We start from the raw sequence: 19,276 nt of genomic DNA on the forward strand, positions 1-19,276 counted from the left end.
TTTTGCTTGTTTACTATACATACATTCATTTGACTTTCATTATGTTGTTATAAGAAAGAAAAGAAAAAAGAAACAGTGTACTTTAGGTTGTCGGTTGTGGTTAAGCTGATGTTGCTTTACAATAAAAACATTTGAAAACGAGAGGTGCCAAAGCGGAAGAGTTTCAGTGCCTGTCCATCTAAAGCAAGTGCAAGGCTGGATCACTCTGAGCGCCGAGCCAGTTTGGAGAGATTGAGAGCGGCTTCAGACTGGGCAGTGGAGGTCGAGGCCCAACATGTCTCACTACAGCAGGGCTGGGTCCCAGAGCGTGGCCAAACCCGGGGTTTGTTGATTTAAATACCTCCCCAGATACATTTGAAAAGCAGGATGTCGTGACCAGGGACGAGGATCAGGTCGATGCCATTCCCTCTCCTACAATGTTCACTCCTCTCCCTGCAGCACGCTCTGGCTGCTACATGCTTTGTGTCTGGGAGCTTCGCGGCAATTTGCCCAACTATATGATGAACGAGACCATGGCTATGGACCCAGTCCGGTTGCTCTGGATTTGGGACTATGGACTCAATTTGGTTCAAAATGTTGTTGCTTGCTTTATTGTTGCATAATTTGTGTTTTATTCCTCTTATCTTTCTGCATTAGGTATTGGTCTTTTCTTTTAATTGGGTTCTTTTGAGTTTCTTGCTTTGTGGCTGCCTGTAAGCAGACAAATCTCAAGATTGTATAATTTCTATGATAATAAATATAATTGAATCCATTGTTAGTCATTGTATGTTATTTTTCATTTGTTCTCTCATATATTTCTTTGTTCTACTGTGAATGCCTGCAAGAACATTAATCTCATGGCAGTATATGGTTACATACACATCCTTGAAAAATAAATTTATTTTGAACTTTGACTTTTTCTATTTTTCTCTCTATTTTAATCACTTTTAGATTATGAAGACACATAGTCCTCTTTTATTGTCATTTAGTAATAATATTTCCTCTAGTGTGATATCACAAAAACACAGGACAAACCAAGACTTAAAAAACTAACAAAACCACATAATTATAACATATAGTTACAACAGTGCAACAATACCATAACTTGATGAAGAAGTCCATGAGCACAGTAAAAAGTTCAAAGTCTCTCAAATGTCCCACATCTCACGCAGACGGAAGAAGGAAGAAAAACTCTCCCTGCCATGCCCGACCTCAGTCCGACTCTGAGTCATCCGAAAACTTTGAGCCTCCGATTCAGGTCTCCGACACCGAGTACAGAACGTTATCTCTGTCCGAACAATTCGACCTCAATCTCGGTCGCCAACAACAGGCAAAGCCAGGGATTTTGAGGCCTTCCCTCCGGAAGATTCCTGACCGCGCAGTAACAACAGCAGCGAACTTGCGTTTCAGAAATTTCTCCAGATGTTCCTCTGTGCTTTCACGTCCATCTCCATCAAATCAGAATTGTCCACGGCCCCTACTTAACGGATACGATATCATTTTTCACTGGAGGGCTGTGCACGCGCAGCGCGCTGCTCTCTCTCCTCCCGCCTTTTTCCAATTCTTTACTACTTCACTTTGAACACACTTGAACCACTGACCAGATGTACAAACAGATTTTTCCCCTCCATTTCCCAGCATTCTGTTGAAAGCTAAACATTAAACTAATGGGGTCTCTGCCCCATGCTGCTTATAAATTTCACAAACTTCGCATATTTTATTCATTTTTGTAATACAATTGTTCCAAGGTCAACCTGACGGCAGTAAGCTATGACAACTCACTTTCACTCTCTCACTGTCTGCTTCTGACTACCAAGTGACTATAAATGGAAGGAACACATTTTACTGTGGTCTCCTTCATAGTTGAAAAGCCAAGTCACATCATTACACTGCTCAGACTTTCATTTACTATTTTGTTCCATCAACCATTCTACCCAGCACAAGATCCCATTGCTCCGCCCTGCATCATAATCCATTCTCTACCCAAGTTTTTTGCCAATGTGCATATACTTTTTCTGTGGACTCGGCAATCCATTCTGAAGGTTTGTACACATTGAGAAACTTGGACTTCTGCTTCCAATCCTCACCTGAAATGCCCTTTCTCCAGTGTCTCCACCATCATTTCTCTCACAATGTAGATCTACAGCCTCAATTTCCAGGAGTGTTCAGTGACAGTAGAACCTGAAGACCAGTGGAGGACACTATGCACATACAAAAGGCACAAAGACAAATCTCAAGTGTCAGGCTGTTTACATAATCTCACAATCTCAAGGGATATTGGAAAAGAAGCAGTAACTCCAAGAATAATTCCCAAAATTCAATGATAAGATAAACTGAGCCAGTGATTTGGAATGACTCACATCCCAAGTGATGTTAAGAAAGAATGTGGATATTTATAGACAGGGAAAGATTCTTAAAATAAGAGGGACTGTATGGCAGTAGTGAGTCAGGGGAGTATTTGCATATAAATCAGAATTTAAGCAGTTAACAGAGTATAGCAATTAGCTTGTTGTTAACAGTGTGGCAAGGACCGCAAAAAGTTGAAGACACTTGCATTGAATAAATGGTACCAGCACACTGGTCAGATGGATTATTTAATGCTGATAAAAATATTTTACAATGGGAATAAAAAAAGGATTTTAAATATTATAGATTAACATAATCAAAACACTTAAAATTCCATATATCCAGGGAAAACCCAAAATGGAATGATGTGAATGTTCTGGAGAGAGTGCAAAGAGATTCACCGCGGTGTTGCCTGGAACGGAAGACTTTAGATACGGGGAGGGGTTGGTTAGGCTGGGCTGGTTTTCCCTGAATGAAGGAAGGAAGGACAAATAATGACCTCATATAAAATTATAATAGGCATACATAGAGTGGTTGAAGTCTCGAACGCATTGCCACGGGTGGTGGAATCAAGTACGATCACTACAGTTAAAAGGCATTGGATAGGCACTTGATTAAGCAAGGCAAATATGATTCGTGTAGATGGGCAAAAAAGTTAGCACAGACATGGGGAGCTTCCGTCTGACTCTACATATTTGCTGTGTGGGTAAAGTCAAATTAAGTGACTTACTGGTGACACAATTTATTCAAGGAGGAGTTGCAAGGAACAGACAAATTGGTTTATTATTGTCATATGTTCCGACATACGGTGAAGAACTTGTAATGAATTGATCTGTATCAACAGTTTGCAAAACTATGGTGTATTGAGGTAGTACAAGGTAAAACAACAAGAGTGCAAAATAAAGTGTTACAGTGCAGAGGAACTGCAGTATAGGTAAACAAAGTGCAGAGTCACATTGAGGTAGATTATGAGGTCAAGATCTTATTGAACTAGAGGAAACGTTCAATAGTCTTATAAAAGTGGGATACAAGCTGTCTTTGAGCCTAGTGCATGCCTTCAGGCTTTTCTATCTTCTGACTAAAGGGCGGGAGAGAAGAGAGAATTGTCTGCAGTGGGTGGGATCTTTAATTATGCTGGATGCTTTATGAAGGTTGCGAGAAATGTAGACAGAGCCCATGGAGGGGAGGCTGCTGTCTGCGATATGCTGAGCTGTGTCCACAACTCTCTGCAGTTTCTTACGGTTATATGCAGAGCAGATGCCAAACCAAGCTGTGATGCTTCCAGATAGGATGCATTCTATACAGCTTTGATAAAAACTGGTGAGGGTCAAAATCAACGTGCCGAATTTCTTTAGTCTCCTGAGGAAGTAGAGGCATTGGCAGTACTGCTTGATAAGATATTTGACAGAATTACTTTCATCATGCACACAAATAACAGAATCCACACTGCAGTTGCACAGTATTAGACTCAAATGAGAGAACTGACTCACCCTTCAAAGTAAATTATCAATGTATATGTCACCATAAACCCTGAGATTCATTTTCTTGCAGGCATTCACAGAATAAATATAATAAAAGCAATGAAAAACTATACACAAAGACCGATGTTAGATGACTGTTTTATTGTTATTTTCTTTGCAGTTTAACAATTATCTGCTTGCATCTTAAGTAGTTCTTACATGTACAAAACAGTTTACTATGTCTCCAGAGGCTATACCAAGTATAATTCTAGAAGGTTCTGGAAGCTTTTTGTTCTGCATAGTTGAACGAGTGTTTCTCATTGGTTAACTTGGTACTACAGTATTGAGTGGTTTCTCATCGACTGACTCTTATCTGAATGGAATTTTCTTTATCTTTATAGGTATAAAATAGCAAACCACAAAGCAGCACCATCTTAATCTTAGCTTTTGCTTCACCTGGTAGACCCATCAATGTCTATTCAACTTTCCTTAACTCACAAAAACATGGAAACTGACAGCATCCAGTTGGTTGTTACTCTGCCAAAGATCTGTACACTGATGGCTCCTCAACGATTAAGAGAGGAATTTGAATGGCTGGATGGTTAGTTGTTTCTGAAACTGAAATGCTGGCATCAGGAAGCATGACTCCTGGTACATCTGTGCAACAGGCAGAACTAAAAGCTCTGACTAAAGCCTGTAAGTTGGTAAAGGGATGATCAGCTAATATCTACACTAATTCTTGATATCCTTTTGGAGTTGTTCATGATTTTGGAAACTTATGGAGACAAAGAGGATTACTTATGGCTGTAGGAACCCCAATCAAGAATGGCCGACTGGTATGAGAACATATTGATGTCATTCAACTGCAGTCAGAAGTTGCTATTAAAATGTAAAAGCCACTCCAAAATACCTACAATGGAAGGCACTGGAAATGCATATGCAGGTGAAATTGCAAAAATGGCAGCACAGAAAGAAATAAAAGTAAAAGAGATAAAAGTACCTATAACATATGCAGTGAATCCAACAACTGGAATTGTGGAAACAAAGTTGAACTCTATCACAGGTGAACATACAAGATACAAAAATTGTAAGCTCAATGTTCTAACCAAGAACAGTGGTTCTGGATGGAGAATGGTGGAAGGTTAAACAGTGATGGAGTATGGAGATATGGCAATAGTCGCAGACTAATAGCTCCAACCACATTGCTTCCTTATCTGGCACTGCAGATACTTTAGACGCATTGGAGTGCAAAAGTTTATCGACATTTTCCCCAATGGTGGTGGAATCCAAAGTTCGGGCACAAGCTCGACAAACATTTGAAAGATGCATAACTTGTCAAAAAATGAATCCTGGAACAGAGGAGAAGCTGCCACAAGTGCTCCTCACCCACCTGATCCATTTTTATACTTAAAAGTGGACTACATTTCTTTACCAAAGTATTAAGGATACTCAAATGTACGAGTAATAGTGGACAAGATGGGTGGAGGGTACTCCAGCAAAGAAAGCCACTGCTACATTCGCAGCAAAAACTCTGATCAGGATTATATTCCTAGATGGGGATTTCTGTGTCACATTGACTCTGACCAAAGAACCCAATTCACTGGGAGTGTTTGTCAGGAATTATGGTGACTGTCGAACATTGTCCACGTCACCTGGAGTCATCAGGACAAGTTGAATAAATGAGAGGATCCATCAATCAATCCACCCATCAACTGCAGGGAGCCCTCTATCTCAGAGGGGCTGATTTACACATTATGGCAGACAGTTTAGTTAACTATTGTGTGAAATTAACTCAAGCTGTGCAGTCTGCTTCTCAGCAGGTTTTTGCCACTTGGAGTAATCCAACAGAAGGACAACATACCATGATTCCTGGTGAGTGGGTCCTGATTAAGAAACCACAAAAGGGTACACTAGGAGCTCAACGGGAAGGTCCCTATCAAGTGATGTTAATTACCAACTTAGCAGTAAAAGTGGATACACACCAACCACTGTAAACAAGCTAAGTGGTACCTGATGAGGACAAGTGCTGTGGTTATTGTGCTAGTAATCTCTTGGCCCAGTGCCTACACTACTGGGCGACAGTGAGGAAATCACTAACCAGTCAGAAGACCTCAAGCAAGTCAACAACTACTGAACATTATGAAGTTTATTCCAATATTATTTGTTGTTATATTTTTGCCAAGTTTCCCTACTCAATGTACCAGTTGAGAGAACTCAATGTATACTTGTGAGTATCACATGAATCTGCTGATGCTGTTAACTCTAGCTGTTGGGCATATCAAGATATACCACACACTTCAAAATATTCACCAATACTAGGCATTCTGGCAGATCCAGAACAAACATTCCAGCAATGGTGATGTTGACATCATACTCATGATTTATTATTCTCAGGGTAGACGTCAATATACAATGATCATGCTCCCCCACATACTGTCTTATACTGGGTAATTTATGCAAATAGAATCAGCACGATTAAGGGAATATCATATCTGACCATCCTGGGATACATCCACATCTAATGTTTATGACAAATATTTTTCTGTGTTCACTATAAAAGCTACCCTTTGCTTGAGTTGAGAAGATACCATCCAGTAGTGAATACTTCATGCATTTACACTCTACATTGTCCTAAATGGGGCAATGACTGTGGAATTTTCATTGATGATCAGAAAAATATTACAATTCAACAAAGCTCCAGATAAGTAATAGGAAAGGTCTAATTTCATGGAACAATACGTTCCAAATACATACAGTGGCATGCAAAAGTTTGGGCACCCCTGGTCAAAATTTCTGTTACTGTGAATAGTTAAGTGAGTAGAAGATGAACTAATCTCCAAAAGACATACAGTTAAAGATAAAACATACTTTTTAACATTTTAAGCAAGATTAGTGTTTTATTTTTGTTTTGTACGATTTTAGAGTGGAAAAAAAGGAAAGGAAAACTATGCAAAAGTTTGGGAACCCCAAGAGATTTGAGCTCTCAGATAACTTTTACCGAGGTCTCAGACCTTAATTAGCTTGTTAGGGCTGTGGCTTGTTCACAGTCATCTTTAGGAAAGGCCAGATGTAAATTTCAAAGCTGTATAAATACCCTGACTCCTCAAAGCTTGTCCCAACAATCAGTAGCCATGGGCTCCTCTAAGCAGCTGCCTAGCACTTTGAAAATTAAAATAAGTGATGTCCACAAAGCAGAAGGCCATAAGAAGATAGCAAAGCGTTTTCAGTTAGCTGTTTCCTCAGTTCGTAATGTAATTAAGAAATGGCAGTTAACAGGAACGGTGGAGGTCAAGTTGAGGTCTGGAAGACCAAGAAAAATTTCCGAGAGAACTGCTCGTAAGTCAAATCAAAACCCCCGTTTGACTGCAAAAGACCTTCAGGAAGATTTAGCAGACTCTGGAGTGGTGGTGCACTGTTCTACTCAGCAACACCTGCACAAATATGACCTTCATGGAAGAGTCATCAGAAGAAAACGTTTCCTGCATCCTCACCACAAAATTCAGCGTTAAGAAGTTTGCAAAGGAACATCTAAACAAGCCTGATGCATTTTAAAACAAGTCCTGTGGACTGATGAAGTTAAAATAGAACTGTTCGGCTGCAATGAGCAAAGGTATGTTTGGAGAAAAAAGGGTGCAGAATTTCATGAAAAGAACACCTCTCCAACTGTGAAGCACAGGGGTGGATCGATCATGCTTTGGGTTTCTGTTGCAGCCAGTGGCACGGGGAACATTTCACTGGTAGAGGGAAGAATGAATTCATAGAAACATAGAAACATAGAAAATAGGTGCAGGAGTAGGCCATTCGGCCCTTCGAGCCTGCACCGCCATTTATTATGATCATGGCTGATCATCCAACTCAGAACCCAGCCTTCCCTCCATACCCCCTGACCCCTGTAGCCACAAGGGCCATATCTAACTTCCTTTTAAACATAGCTAATGAACTGGCCTCAACAGTTTGCTGTGGCAGAGAATTCCACAGATTCACCACTCTCTGTGTGAAGAAGTTTTTCCTAACCTCGGTCCTAAAAGGCTTCCCCTCTATCCTCAAACTGTGACCCCTCGTTCTAGACCTCCCCAACATCGGGAACAATCTTCCCGCATCTAGCCTGTCCAATCCCTTTAGGATCTTATACGTTTCAATCAGATCCCCCCTCAATCTTCTAAATTCCAACGAGTACAAGCCCAGTTCATCCAGTCTTTCTTCATATGAAAGACCTGCCATCCCAGGAATCAATCTGGTGAACCTTCTTTGTACTCCCTCTATGGCAAAGATGTCTTTCCTCAGATTAGGGGACCAAAACTGCACACAATACTCCAGGTGTGGTCTCACCAAGGCCTTGTACAACTGCAGTAGTACCTCCCTGCTCCTGTACTCGAATCCTCTCGCTATAAATGCCAGCATACCGTTCACCTTTTTCACCGCCTGCTGTACCTGCATGCCCACTTTCAATGACTGGTGTATAATGACACCCAGGTCTCGTTGCACCTCCCCTTTTCCTAATCGGCCACCATTCAGATAATAATCTGTTTTCCTATTTTTGCCACCAAAGTGGATAACTTCACATTTATCCACATTAAATTGCATCTGCCATGAGTTTGCCCACTCACCCAACCTATCCAAGTCACCCTGCATCCTCTTAGCATCCTCCTCACTGCTAACACTGCCACCCAGCTTCATGTCATCCGCAAACTTGGAGATGCTGCATTTAATTCCCTCATCCAAGTCATTAATATATATTGTAAACAACTGGGGTCCCAGCACTGAGCCTTGCGGTACCCCACTAGTCACCGCCTGCCATTCTGAAAAGGTCCCGTTTATTCCCACTCTTTGCTTCCTGTCTGCTAACCAATTCTCCACCCACACCAATACCTTACCCCCAATACCGTGTGCTTTAAGTTTGCACACTAATCTCCTGTGTGGGACCTTGTCAAAAGCCTTTTGAAAATCCAAATATACCACATCCACTGGTTCTCCCCTATCCACTCTACTAGTTACATCCTCAAAAAATTCTATGAGATTCGTCAGACATGATTTTCCTTTCACAAATCCATGCTGACTTTGTCCAATCATTTCACCGCTTTCCAAATGTGCTGTTAAGTAGCAGCAAATTCTGGAAGCAAACAACAGACAGTCTTTTAAAAAAAAGCTGAAGATGAAAAGGTGACTTCTACAACAGGATAATGATCCTAAACACACCTTGAAATCCACAATGGACTACCTCAAGAGGCGCAAGCTGAAGGTTTTACTATGGCCCCCACAGTCTCCCAACCTAAACATCATCGAGAATCCATGGATAGACCTCAAAAGAGCAATGCATACAAGATGGCCCATGAATCTCACAGAAATAGAAGCCTTTTGCAAGGAAGAATGTGCAGAAATCCCCCAAACAAGAACTGAAAGAATCTTAGCTGGCTAAAGAGAGTGTTTACAAGCTGTGATACTTGCCATAGGGGGTGTTACTAAATACTGACCATGCAGGGTGCCCAAACTTTTGCTTTGGGCCCCTTTTTTTTTGGTATTTTGAAACTGTAAAAGGTGGAAATAAAGAAAAGTAATCTTGCTGAAAATATTAAAGAAATGTGTCATCTTTAATTTTATGTCTTTTGGAAATCAGGTCATCTTTTCTCGCTTAGCCATTCACAGTAACAGAAATTTTGACTGGGGTGCCCAAACTTTTGCATGCCACTGTATATACCATCATATACAACCCTGAGATCCACTTTCTTGCAGACATACTCAATTAACCATAATAGAAACAATGAAACATCACACCAAAAGGGCGGACATCCAGGTGCAAACACAAGTAGTACCAATACAAAAAGAATAAAAAATAATAAAAATTAAATAAGCAATAAGTAGAGAACATGAGATTAAGAGTTCTTGAAAGTGAGTCCGCAGGTTGTGGCAACAGATCAGTGATGGAGCAAATGAAGTTGAGTGAAGTTATCCCCTCTGGTTCAAGAGCCTGATAGTTGAATAACTGCTCCTGAACATGTTGGTGTGAGTCCTGAGGCTCCTGTACCTTTTTAGCTGATGTCAGCAGTGAGAAGAGAATATGACCTGGGTGGTGGGGGTCCCTGATAATGGATGCTTCTTTCCTGCGACAATTCTCCATGTAGAAGTGCTCAATGGTGGGGAGGACTTTATCCATGATGGACTATGCCATATCCACTAACTACTTTTTGTAGGATTTTCCGTTCAAGGGCATTGGTGTCTCCATACCAGGCAGTGACGCAGCCAGTCAATATACTCTCCACCACAAATCTATAGAAGTTTGTCAAAGTTTTGATGAATCTTCACAAACCCCTATGGAAGTAGAGGTGCTGCCCTGCTTTCTCCATAACGGCACTTACACGCTGGACAGGTCCTCTGAAATAACACCGAGGAATTTAAAGTTGCTGCCCCTCTCCACCTCAGATACTCTGATGAGGACTGACTCATAGACCTCCAGTTCCCTCCCCCGAAGCAAATAATCAGCTCCTTTGTCTTGCTGACATTGAGTAAGAGGTTGTTGTTGTGGCACCAATCTCCCTCCTATATGCTGATTTGTCATCACCTTTGATTCGACCTACAACAAATATGTTATTGGAATTGTGCTTAGCCACTCAGTCATAAGTGTAAAGTGAGTAGAGCAGGGGCTAAGCACACATCCTTGCGGTGCAGCTGTGCTGATGGAGATTGTAGAGGTGTTATTGTCAATCTGAAATGAGTGGGGTGCAGGTGAGGAAATTAAGGATCTAATTGCACAAGGAGGTACTGAGGCCAAGGTCTTGAAGCTTTTTGATTAGTTTTGAGGGGGTGATAATATTGAATGCTGAGCTGCAGTCAATAATGAGCATACTGATGTATGGATTTTACTGTCCAGAGGTTCCAGTTAGAGTGAAGAGCCGGTAGGCAAATTGGAGTGGATCCAAGTCGCTTCTCAGGCAGGAGCTGACATATTCCATCACCAACCTCTCAAAATACTTCACTGTGGATGCAAGTGCTACTGGACGAGTCACTGAGCCAGGTTACCACATTCTTCTTAGGCACTGGTATAATTGAAGCCTGCTTGAAGCAAGCAAGAATTTAAAGATCTCAGTGAAAACCCCAGCCAGTTGATCAGGACAGGTCTTCAGTACTCAAGCCTGGTACCCCATCTGGGCTGGATGCTTCCATCAGTTCACCCTCCAGAAGAATGCTCTCGTGTCGGCCTCAGAGACTGAAATCACAGGGTTATCACGGGCTGTGGGAGTTCGCGATGGTTCCTCCATGTTTTGACAGTCAAAACAAGCATAGAAGGCACTGACATCATCTGGAAGTGAAGCCCAGCCCTGTTGTCACCTATGTCACTTGATTTCATTTTGTAAGAGGGGATAACGTTTAAGCCCTGCAACAGCTGTCAAGCATCCTTCATTGATTCAAATTTAGTTCAGAATTGCTACTCCCTCGTAAGATGACTTTCCAGAGATTGTACCTGAAATCCTTGCAACTTCTTTGGATGCCAGACTTAAATGCCTTTGATCTGGCCTTCAGCAGATTGCGGATCTCGTGGTTCATCCAGGGCTACTGGTTGGGGAAGACATTGAATGACTGTGGGGATGTACACATCTACAACTGTCTTTGTTGTCACAGACTTCATAGTGGTGTATTCATTCAGATCCACAGATGAGTCCTTAAACACAGCCCAGCCCACCGAGCTGCTCCTCTACCTCCCAAGACCACCTTTTGTCATCTTTATTTCTGGAGCCTTGCTCTTTAGCCTCTGCCTTTACATAGGTAGGAGAAAGACAGCCACGTGATCAGATTTCCTGAGATGCTGTCTGGGCATGGAACGGTAGGCACTCCTTATCTTATTGGTTAAGTGCATTGGGGTCTCTAGTGCGACAGGTTATATACGGACGGTAATCGGGCAGGGAATTCATCAAACAAGCCTGATCAAAATTATTGACTATGATACGAAATGCACTGGTGTGGATCATTTCGTGTCTGGTAATAGCATCATGCGGTATCCCAAGTGCTTAATTATAATCAGGTGCTGATGGTATGTAAATTGCCATCAAGATCAGGGAGGGAAAACACTTTTGGTAGAGTTGTTGGCACTTGATTGTTAGGTGTTCAAGGTTTGCGGGGGAATACGAGTATGACAAAACCAACACATTGGAGCACCACAGAGGGTTTATCATGAAGCACACATCCTCACTATTTATCTTTTACGAATCAGCAGTTTGGTCTATCCTGTGTATCGTGCCCTTCGCATCTAGTCGCTGTATATGACATACTCTGAGTAACCCACATCTCGGTAAAACTCACAACACAACAATTCCTCATTTCCCTACAATACAGTATCCTTTTCGTTAGGGCATTATCGCTTAAAGGTGCTGTAACTGCATGCTTTAGAGTTAAGTCCGCAAGTCCTTCAGAAGATTCAAAAGTCCAAAGTAAACTTATTATCAAAGTACATATATGTCACAATATATAGCTCAGATTAATTTTCTTGTGAGCATAACAGAATCAATGAAAGACAGCCCAACCTGGGCATTCAACCAGAGTGCAGAAGACAACAAACTGCAAATATAAAAAGAAAGAAATAATAATAATAAATAAATAAATATACAATAAATATCAAGAGCATGAGATGAAGAGTCCATAGATTAAGGGAACATTTCAATGATAGGACAACTGAAGTTCTTCCTTTTGTCTGATGATTGAGAGATAGTAATTGAGAGACAGGTCTGATGATTGAGAGATAGTAATTGTTCCTGAGCCTGGTGTTGGTATGAGTCTGGAGGCTCCTGTACCTTCTTCATATTGGCAACAGTGAGAAAAGAGCACGTCCTGGGTGGTGGGGGTCCCTGACAATAGATGCTGATTTCCTGCGACAATTCTCCGTGTAGATGTGCTCAATGGTGGGGAGGGTTTTATCCATGAGGAACTGGGCCATGTCCATTACTTTTTGAGGGATTTTCCATTCAAGGGCATTCGTGCTTCCATACCAGGCTGTATTGCAGCCAATCAATATACTCTCCACTGCTTAGAAGTTTGTCAAAGTGTTAGATGTCATGCCGATCATGAAATCTGTATGTCATTAAATCGGTTTAAAAGTACTTTGCTCAAAGGAACTCACCGCAACAGATTGCAATGTGAGTAATGCAAAGGTATATTTATAAGTTGTTTTATGTAGCCTGCAGAACTTCGCCATGGTTCTCCGGTGCCATCTTGTCAGAAGCAATACGCCTTTAATATGTGGAAATGAGGCCTACAACTCTCTTCCACCTAACAAGTTAGGATCTTGTACTTAGGGAAAGTTTTTCCTGTCATGAGACAGACACACGCCTTACCTTCATCTCCCGAGTCTAAAAATAAATGAGACACAAGATCATTTTGCAACAATTTTATTCCCATTTTATGATGTTGTAAGGAGTATGAGAGAGATTAAAAATATAAACATTACAAGTGCAGGACAAGCAAGGAGTGTTGTACTTGTACTCCTGACAAGAATGAAAACATAACTAATTTGGTTGATCATATTCACAAAGACTAATATGCCTTACCATAATTCACATCTTTTTTACTTGTTTAAAGGTGATAATTAACAGAATAGCTCAAACTCATGATAGTATGTCTACTAACCAGCCTAACAATGACAATCTTATGAATACTTTGAAGAATGTATACCCTTTGATGTTTCATAACTTTAATGTTTTGATTATTTTATAATTAACATAGATACAAGTTTTTCTGCCTCTGAGTTTCCAGACATAATGATTCTAAATCATACATTTAGAATCAAGGGGACTGTTGGATCAGACTGTTTGTCACTTTCTTTGCAGTTTAACAATGAATTATCTGCTCGTATTTTAAGTAGTTCTTATATGCATGTAAGAGTTTAATATTACTCTAGTGGCTATCCAAAGTATCATCCTGGAAAGCTCTGGAAGGTTCTTCGTTCAGCTTCATTGTTCTACATTATTTGAATATGTGCTTTCTCATTGGTTAACTTGGTACTACAGTATTGAATAAGTGCTTTCTCATTGTTTGACTCTTATCTACAACTTTGAATAGAATTTTCCTCATCTCTATGGATATAAAATAGCTAAACACAAACCAGCGCCATCTTAATCTTAGTTTACCCTTCACTTAGTAGACCTCTATCACTGTCAGTACAACTTTCCTTTGTTCTATTAATGCTTAATAAAATGATTGTGAAGCAACAAGCTTCCAGACTTCTGAAAATACTTGGATTGAAAACATCAGAATTCAACACTGAAAATATGCAAAAGACAAACTGTAAAATACAAAATAATAATAAGTGTAGAATTGGAGATGTGATTAAATGTAGAAAGAAAAGTAAATTATCAAAGTACATATATATCACTACATATTACCTTGAGATTCATTTTCCTGACCACATTCACAATAGAACAAAGAAATAATAGAATAAATGAAGAACTAGACACAGTGACTGACAAACAACCAATGTGCAAAAGACAAACTGTGCATAAAAAATAAATAATTTTCAGGACACGAGTTATAGAGCCTTAAAAGTGAATTCATGAGTTATGGAATCAGTTCAGTGTTGAGGTGAGTGAAGTTATCCACATTGGTTCAGCAGCCTGATGATTGAAAGGTAATAACTGTTCCTGAACCTGATGGTATGGGACCTAAGGTTCTTGTACCTCCTTCCTGATGGCGAGAAGAGAGCAAGGCCTGGATGATTGGGGTCCTTGATGATGGATGCAGCTTTCCTGTGATAGCACTCCTTGTGTATGTGCTCAATACTAGGCCTGTGATGGACTGAACAGTATTCATCACTTTCTTTTCTTGGGTATTGTATTTCCTTTCCAGGCTGTGATACAACTAGTTCCGTCTGTCAAGGTTTGGTAAAGATGGTGCTGGCAATATACAGAGACATTTTGTGGACAGCTCATGCCCTTTGCCCTAACCTCACACTCTCTTTCCTCTGTCACCTACCCCGCACACAATCTGATTTCTGTACCCCATGACCTACCTGCTGTTTGAAGTACCGCCTGTCTTCTTCATCAACCAAGACTAAATTTAAGAAGTAGCGTACAGAGAACTTCTTGTTGACATCCCTCATTGTCGGCGTAAGATCATATCCAGCCAAGAAGAGTCTGATTGGAATGGATTCACCTTCATAAGCAAAAAGTATGGCATGATAGCTCCAAGCAATACCTGTGGTCTACCCATTATATTCTTATGATATACTCAAAGGAATGCTTCTTGGGTAACAATTCTAATTTTAACAATATTATGCAAACTCTCAAATAAACAATCCTTTAACAACCCTTGAGGAATGGCTAATAGATATTTTCTGCTCCATAGATAATTCCAGTGATTATGATTGGAAGACATTGCCAAGACATTAACAGGTTCACTAGCTGTTGATTGACAAAATGTTTTAAATCATTCTAAAATGCAGTTAATAAATTCTATTGTTTCCACTTGTGAATAGTTCATACATAGAGTGCAACAAAACAGAGACCTACAGTGTTTGAGAATCACAATGAAGATTTATTAAACCAGCATGTGTATGTGCCATGGTAGCCTAGCGATTAGCACAATGCTCGAGCTGTCAGAGTGCAGAATGCAATTCTGATGCCCTTTGTAAGGAGTCTGTACACCCTCCCTGTGGCATGCGTGGGTTTTCTCCAGGTGCTCTGGTTTCCTCCAAGTCAAAACACGTACCAGTTAATAGATTAATTGGTCATTGTGAATTCTCCCACGATTAGGTTAGTGTTAATTTGGGCAGTGCATCTCTAAGGGCAGGTTGGGCCTATTCTGACCTGTATCTCTAAGTAAATAAAATCATGATCCAAGATTAATCAGAAATCAAAATCACATCTAGAACATAGATTCCCTATGGCTCCTGTCACTTGGATTACAACCCAGCATCCTAGTCAGAACTTATTCTGCCTCTCAGTTTGATTATTGAGAGCAATGCATCAGTTAATACCTTCAGACAACACTTGAGTATTGTGTTCACTTTTGATTACCTCACCCTAACACATGGTGGTGGTAAGAGAAGATCTGATAGCAGTATACACAATTATGGGGGGACATAGACAGGATCAATGCATGCAGGCTTTTACCACTGAGGGTGGGTGGGATTACAACCAGAGGTAATAGGCTACGCATGAAAGGTGAAAAGTTTAAGGGAAAAGTTCACTCCACAGTCATAAGAGTGTGGAGCAAGCTGCCAGCACAACTGGTGCACATGAGCTCAACTTCAGCATTTAAAAGAAGTTTGGATAGGTACATAGATGATAGAGGTATAGAGGGCTTTGGTCCTGGTGCAGGTCAATGGGAGCAGGCAGTTTAAATGGATCAGCATGGACTAGATGGGCCGAAGGGCCGGTTTCTGCTGTACTTTTCTATGACTCTGTAATTAGGTCATTTAGCCCATCATGACTGCTCCACCATTAAATCAGATTTTTTTTTTAAATCTCTCTCAACACTATTCTCCTGCCTTCTTCCTATAACTTTTGATTCCACCCCCCCCCACCACTCAAGAACCTATCAATGCCCACTTTAAATAAACTCAAAGACTAAGCCTTCACAGTCATCTGTGGCAATGAATTCCTCAGATTCACCACCTTCTGGCTAAAGAAATTCCTCATTTCTGTTCTAAAGGGACATCCCTGTATTTGTTAGCAACATCTTCCATCCTACACTCCCCCACTCTAAAAAACATCCTCTCTACGTCCACTCTATGCCTTTCAAGATTTGATAGGTTTCAATGAGATTTCCCCCCCCCCCCCATTCTTCTAACTTCCAGCGAGTACAGGTCCTAAACCATCCTTATACATTAACCCTTTCATCCCCAGAATCATTCTCGTGAATCTTCTCTGGATCCTCTCTGATGCCAGCACATTCTTTCTTAGATAAGGGGCCAAAAACTGCTCACAATATTCCAAGTGTGGTCTGACCAATGCCTTATAAAGCCTCAGGAAAACATCATTGCTTTTATATTCTAGTCCTCTTGAAATAAATGCTAATGTTGCCTTTGCCTTCACCAGCAACTTAACCTGCTAGTTAACCTTTAAGAAATTCTGCACGAGGACTCCCAAGTCTCTTTGCACCTGTTTCTGAATTTGCTCCTCATGTAGAAAATAGTCCATGCCTTTATTCCTTCTACCAAAGTGCATGACCATACTCTTCCCAACACTATACTGCATCTGCCACTTCTTTGCCCATTCTCTAACTCTTCCCAAGTCCTTCTGCAGACTCCACACTTGCTCAGCACTATCTGTCCTTCCACCTATCTTGTACCATTCACAAACTTGGCCATAAAGCCATCAATTCCATCACTTAGATCACTGACATATAATAAGAAGCAATCCCAACTGTGATCCCTGTGGAACGCTATCAGCCACCAGGCAGCCAGCCAGAGAAGGTCCCCCTCATTCCCACACTTTGCCTCCTGCATGTCAGCCAATCTTCTATCTATGCTAGTATCTCTCCTGTAAAACCATCGGCAGACTTATGTGTGGCACCTTGTTAAAGGCCTTCTGAAAATCCAAGTAAACAACTCACATTTGTCAATTCTACCTGTTATTTCCTCAAAGAGTTCAAACAGGTTTATCAGACAAGATTTCCCCTTAAGGAAACATGCTGACTTTGGTCTACTTCATCATGCAACTTCAAGTATCCTGAAACCTCATCCTTAATAACGAACTCAAACATCTTCCTGACCTCTGCAGTCAGGCTAACTGGCTTATAATATTCTATCTTTTGTCTCCTTCCCTTCTTAAACCGACATTTGAGTGAGATTTGCAATTTTCCAGTCCACCAGAGCCATTCCAGAAACTAGTGATTCTTGAGTAGTGAATCATTACTAATGCCTCTACAACTTCTTCAGCTACTCATTTTGGAACCCTGCAGTGTAGTTCATCTGGTCCAGGTGACTATCTGCCTTTAGATTATTAACTTCTGAAGTACCTTCTCCTTAGTAACGGCAATCACATTCAATCCTGCCCACTGACATTCTGGAATTTCTGGCATAGTGCTAGTTTCTGCCACAATGAAGACTGGTACAAAATACTTAGGAGTTCACCCACCATTACTACCACTTTAGTGTCATTTTCCAACGATCTGATATCCTCTCACCTCTTTTACTCATTATACAGCTGAGAAAACTTTTTGTATCCTATTTTATATTACTGGCTAGCTTGCCTTCATATTTCATTTTTTCCCTCTCATTGATTTTTTGGGTTTCTTCTGTCGACTTTTAAAAGCCTCCCACTATTTTTTATATGATCTTTCTTTACGCTGTCAGCCATGATTGCCTCATCCTCTCTTTAGAATACTTTTCTTTGGGATGTATCCATCCTGCATCTTTCAAATTGCTGCCAGAGACTCCATCCATTGCTGTTTTTTCCTCATCCCTGCTAGTGCCCCTTGTAATCAACTTTGGCTTGCTCCTCCCTCATGCCTCTGTAATTCTCTTTACTCAACTGATACATCTGATTTCAGCTTCTCCTCCTCAAACTGCAGAGTAAATTCTAACATATTATGATCACTGCCTACTAAGGGGTCCTTTATCTTGAGCTCCCTAATCAAATCTGATTAATTACACTACACGCAACTCAGAATTGTCTTTTCCCTATTGAGCTCAACCACAAGCTGCTCTAAAAGAGCCACCTCATAGGCACTCTATTAATACCTTCTTTTAGGATCCAGCACCAACCTGATTTCTCCAATTTACGTACTGAAATCCCCCATGACTATCGTAACATTGCCCTTTTCACATGCCTTTTCGATCTCCCATTGTAATTTATACCCCACATCCTGACTATTGTTTGGAGGCCTGTATATAACTCCAATTGTTTTTTTTACCCTTCCAGTTTCTTAGCTCCACCAGCAAGCATTCTACATCTTCTGATCCTATGTCACGCCTAAGTATTTGATTTCAATTTTTCCCGTTAGAATCACCCCAATCCCTCTGCTTGCCCTTTCAATATAATGTGCACCCTTGGATGTTATGTTGCCACATCTCTGTGATACCCACAACAACATAACTGCCAATTCCTAACAGCACCTTATTCCATGTACTCCGTGCATTTAAATATAACACCTTCGGCTCTGTATTCATCACCCTTTTTAATTTTGCCATGTTACTGGAAATTAAATTCCTCTCCCTTTCTAAACTTTATCTTTTCATTTATTCTGAAGACTTTTGTAATCTCTCCTGCACTCTCCTTTATTTTTACTTTATCCTCATTTTTCCAAACTGTTCAATTGTTGAACCTAGTATTTAGTTTAAACACACACTTCAACCCATCCCACTGACTGCAATTTTGCCCTATCATCTGCCTATCCTTTCCCACAGTCTCACACACACCACATCTACTTGTATACCAATTGCCCCATCCTCTGATCCATCACTCTGGTTCCCATTCCCCTGCAAAAGTACTTTAAACCCTCCTTAACAGCTTTAGCAAACTTGCTCACAACGATATTGGTTCCTCTTAAGTTCAGGTGTAACCCAT

At 40.7% G+C, this 19,276-nt stretch overlaps 1 protein-coding gene across 1 annotated transcript in view; it reads right to left on the bottom strand.

Moving 5' to 3' along the window:
* vps26a (VPS26, retromer complex component A) overlaps positions 1-19,276 on the bottom strand; it is a 64,126-nt gene that overhangs the window by 4,391 nt on the left and 40,459 nt on the right. The window contains exon 8 of the mRNA XM_063071148.1: positions 14,776-14,918. Coding sequence (XP_062927218.1) covers positions 14,776-14,918 — 143 coding nt within the window. The remainder of the gene's footprint in view (positions 1-14,775; positions 14,919-19,276) is intronic.

This window comes from Mobula hypostoma, chromosome 19 (assembly GCF_963921235.1).
Source record: "Mobula hypostoma chromosome 19, sMobHyp1.1, whole genome shotgun sequence".
NCBI classification, from domain to species: Eukaryota; Metazoa; Chordata; class Chondrichthyes; order Myliobatiformes; family Myliobatidae; genus Mobula; species Mobula hypostoma.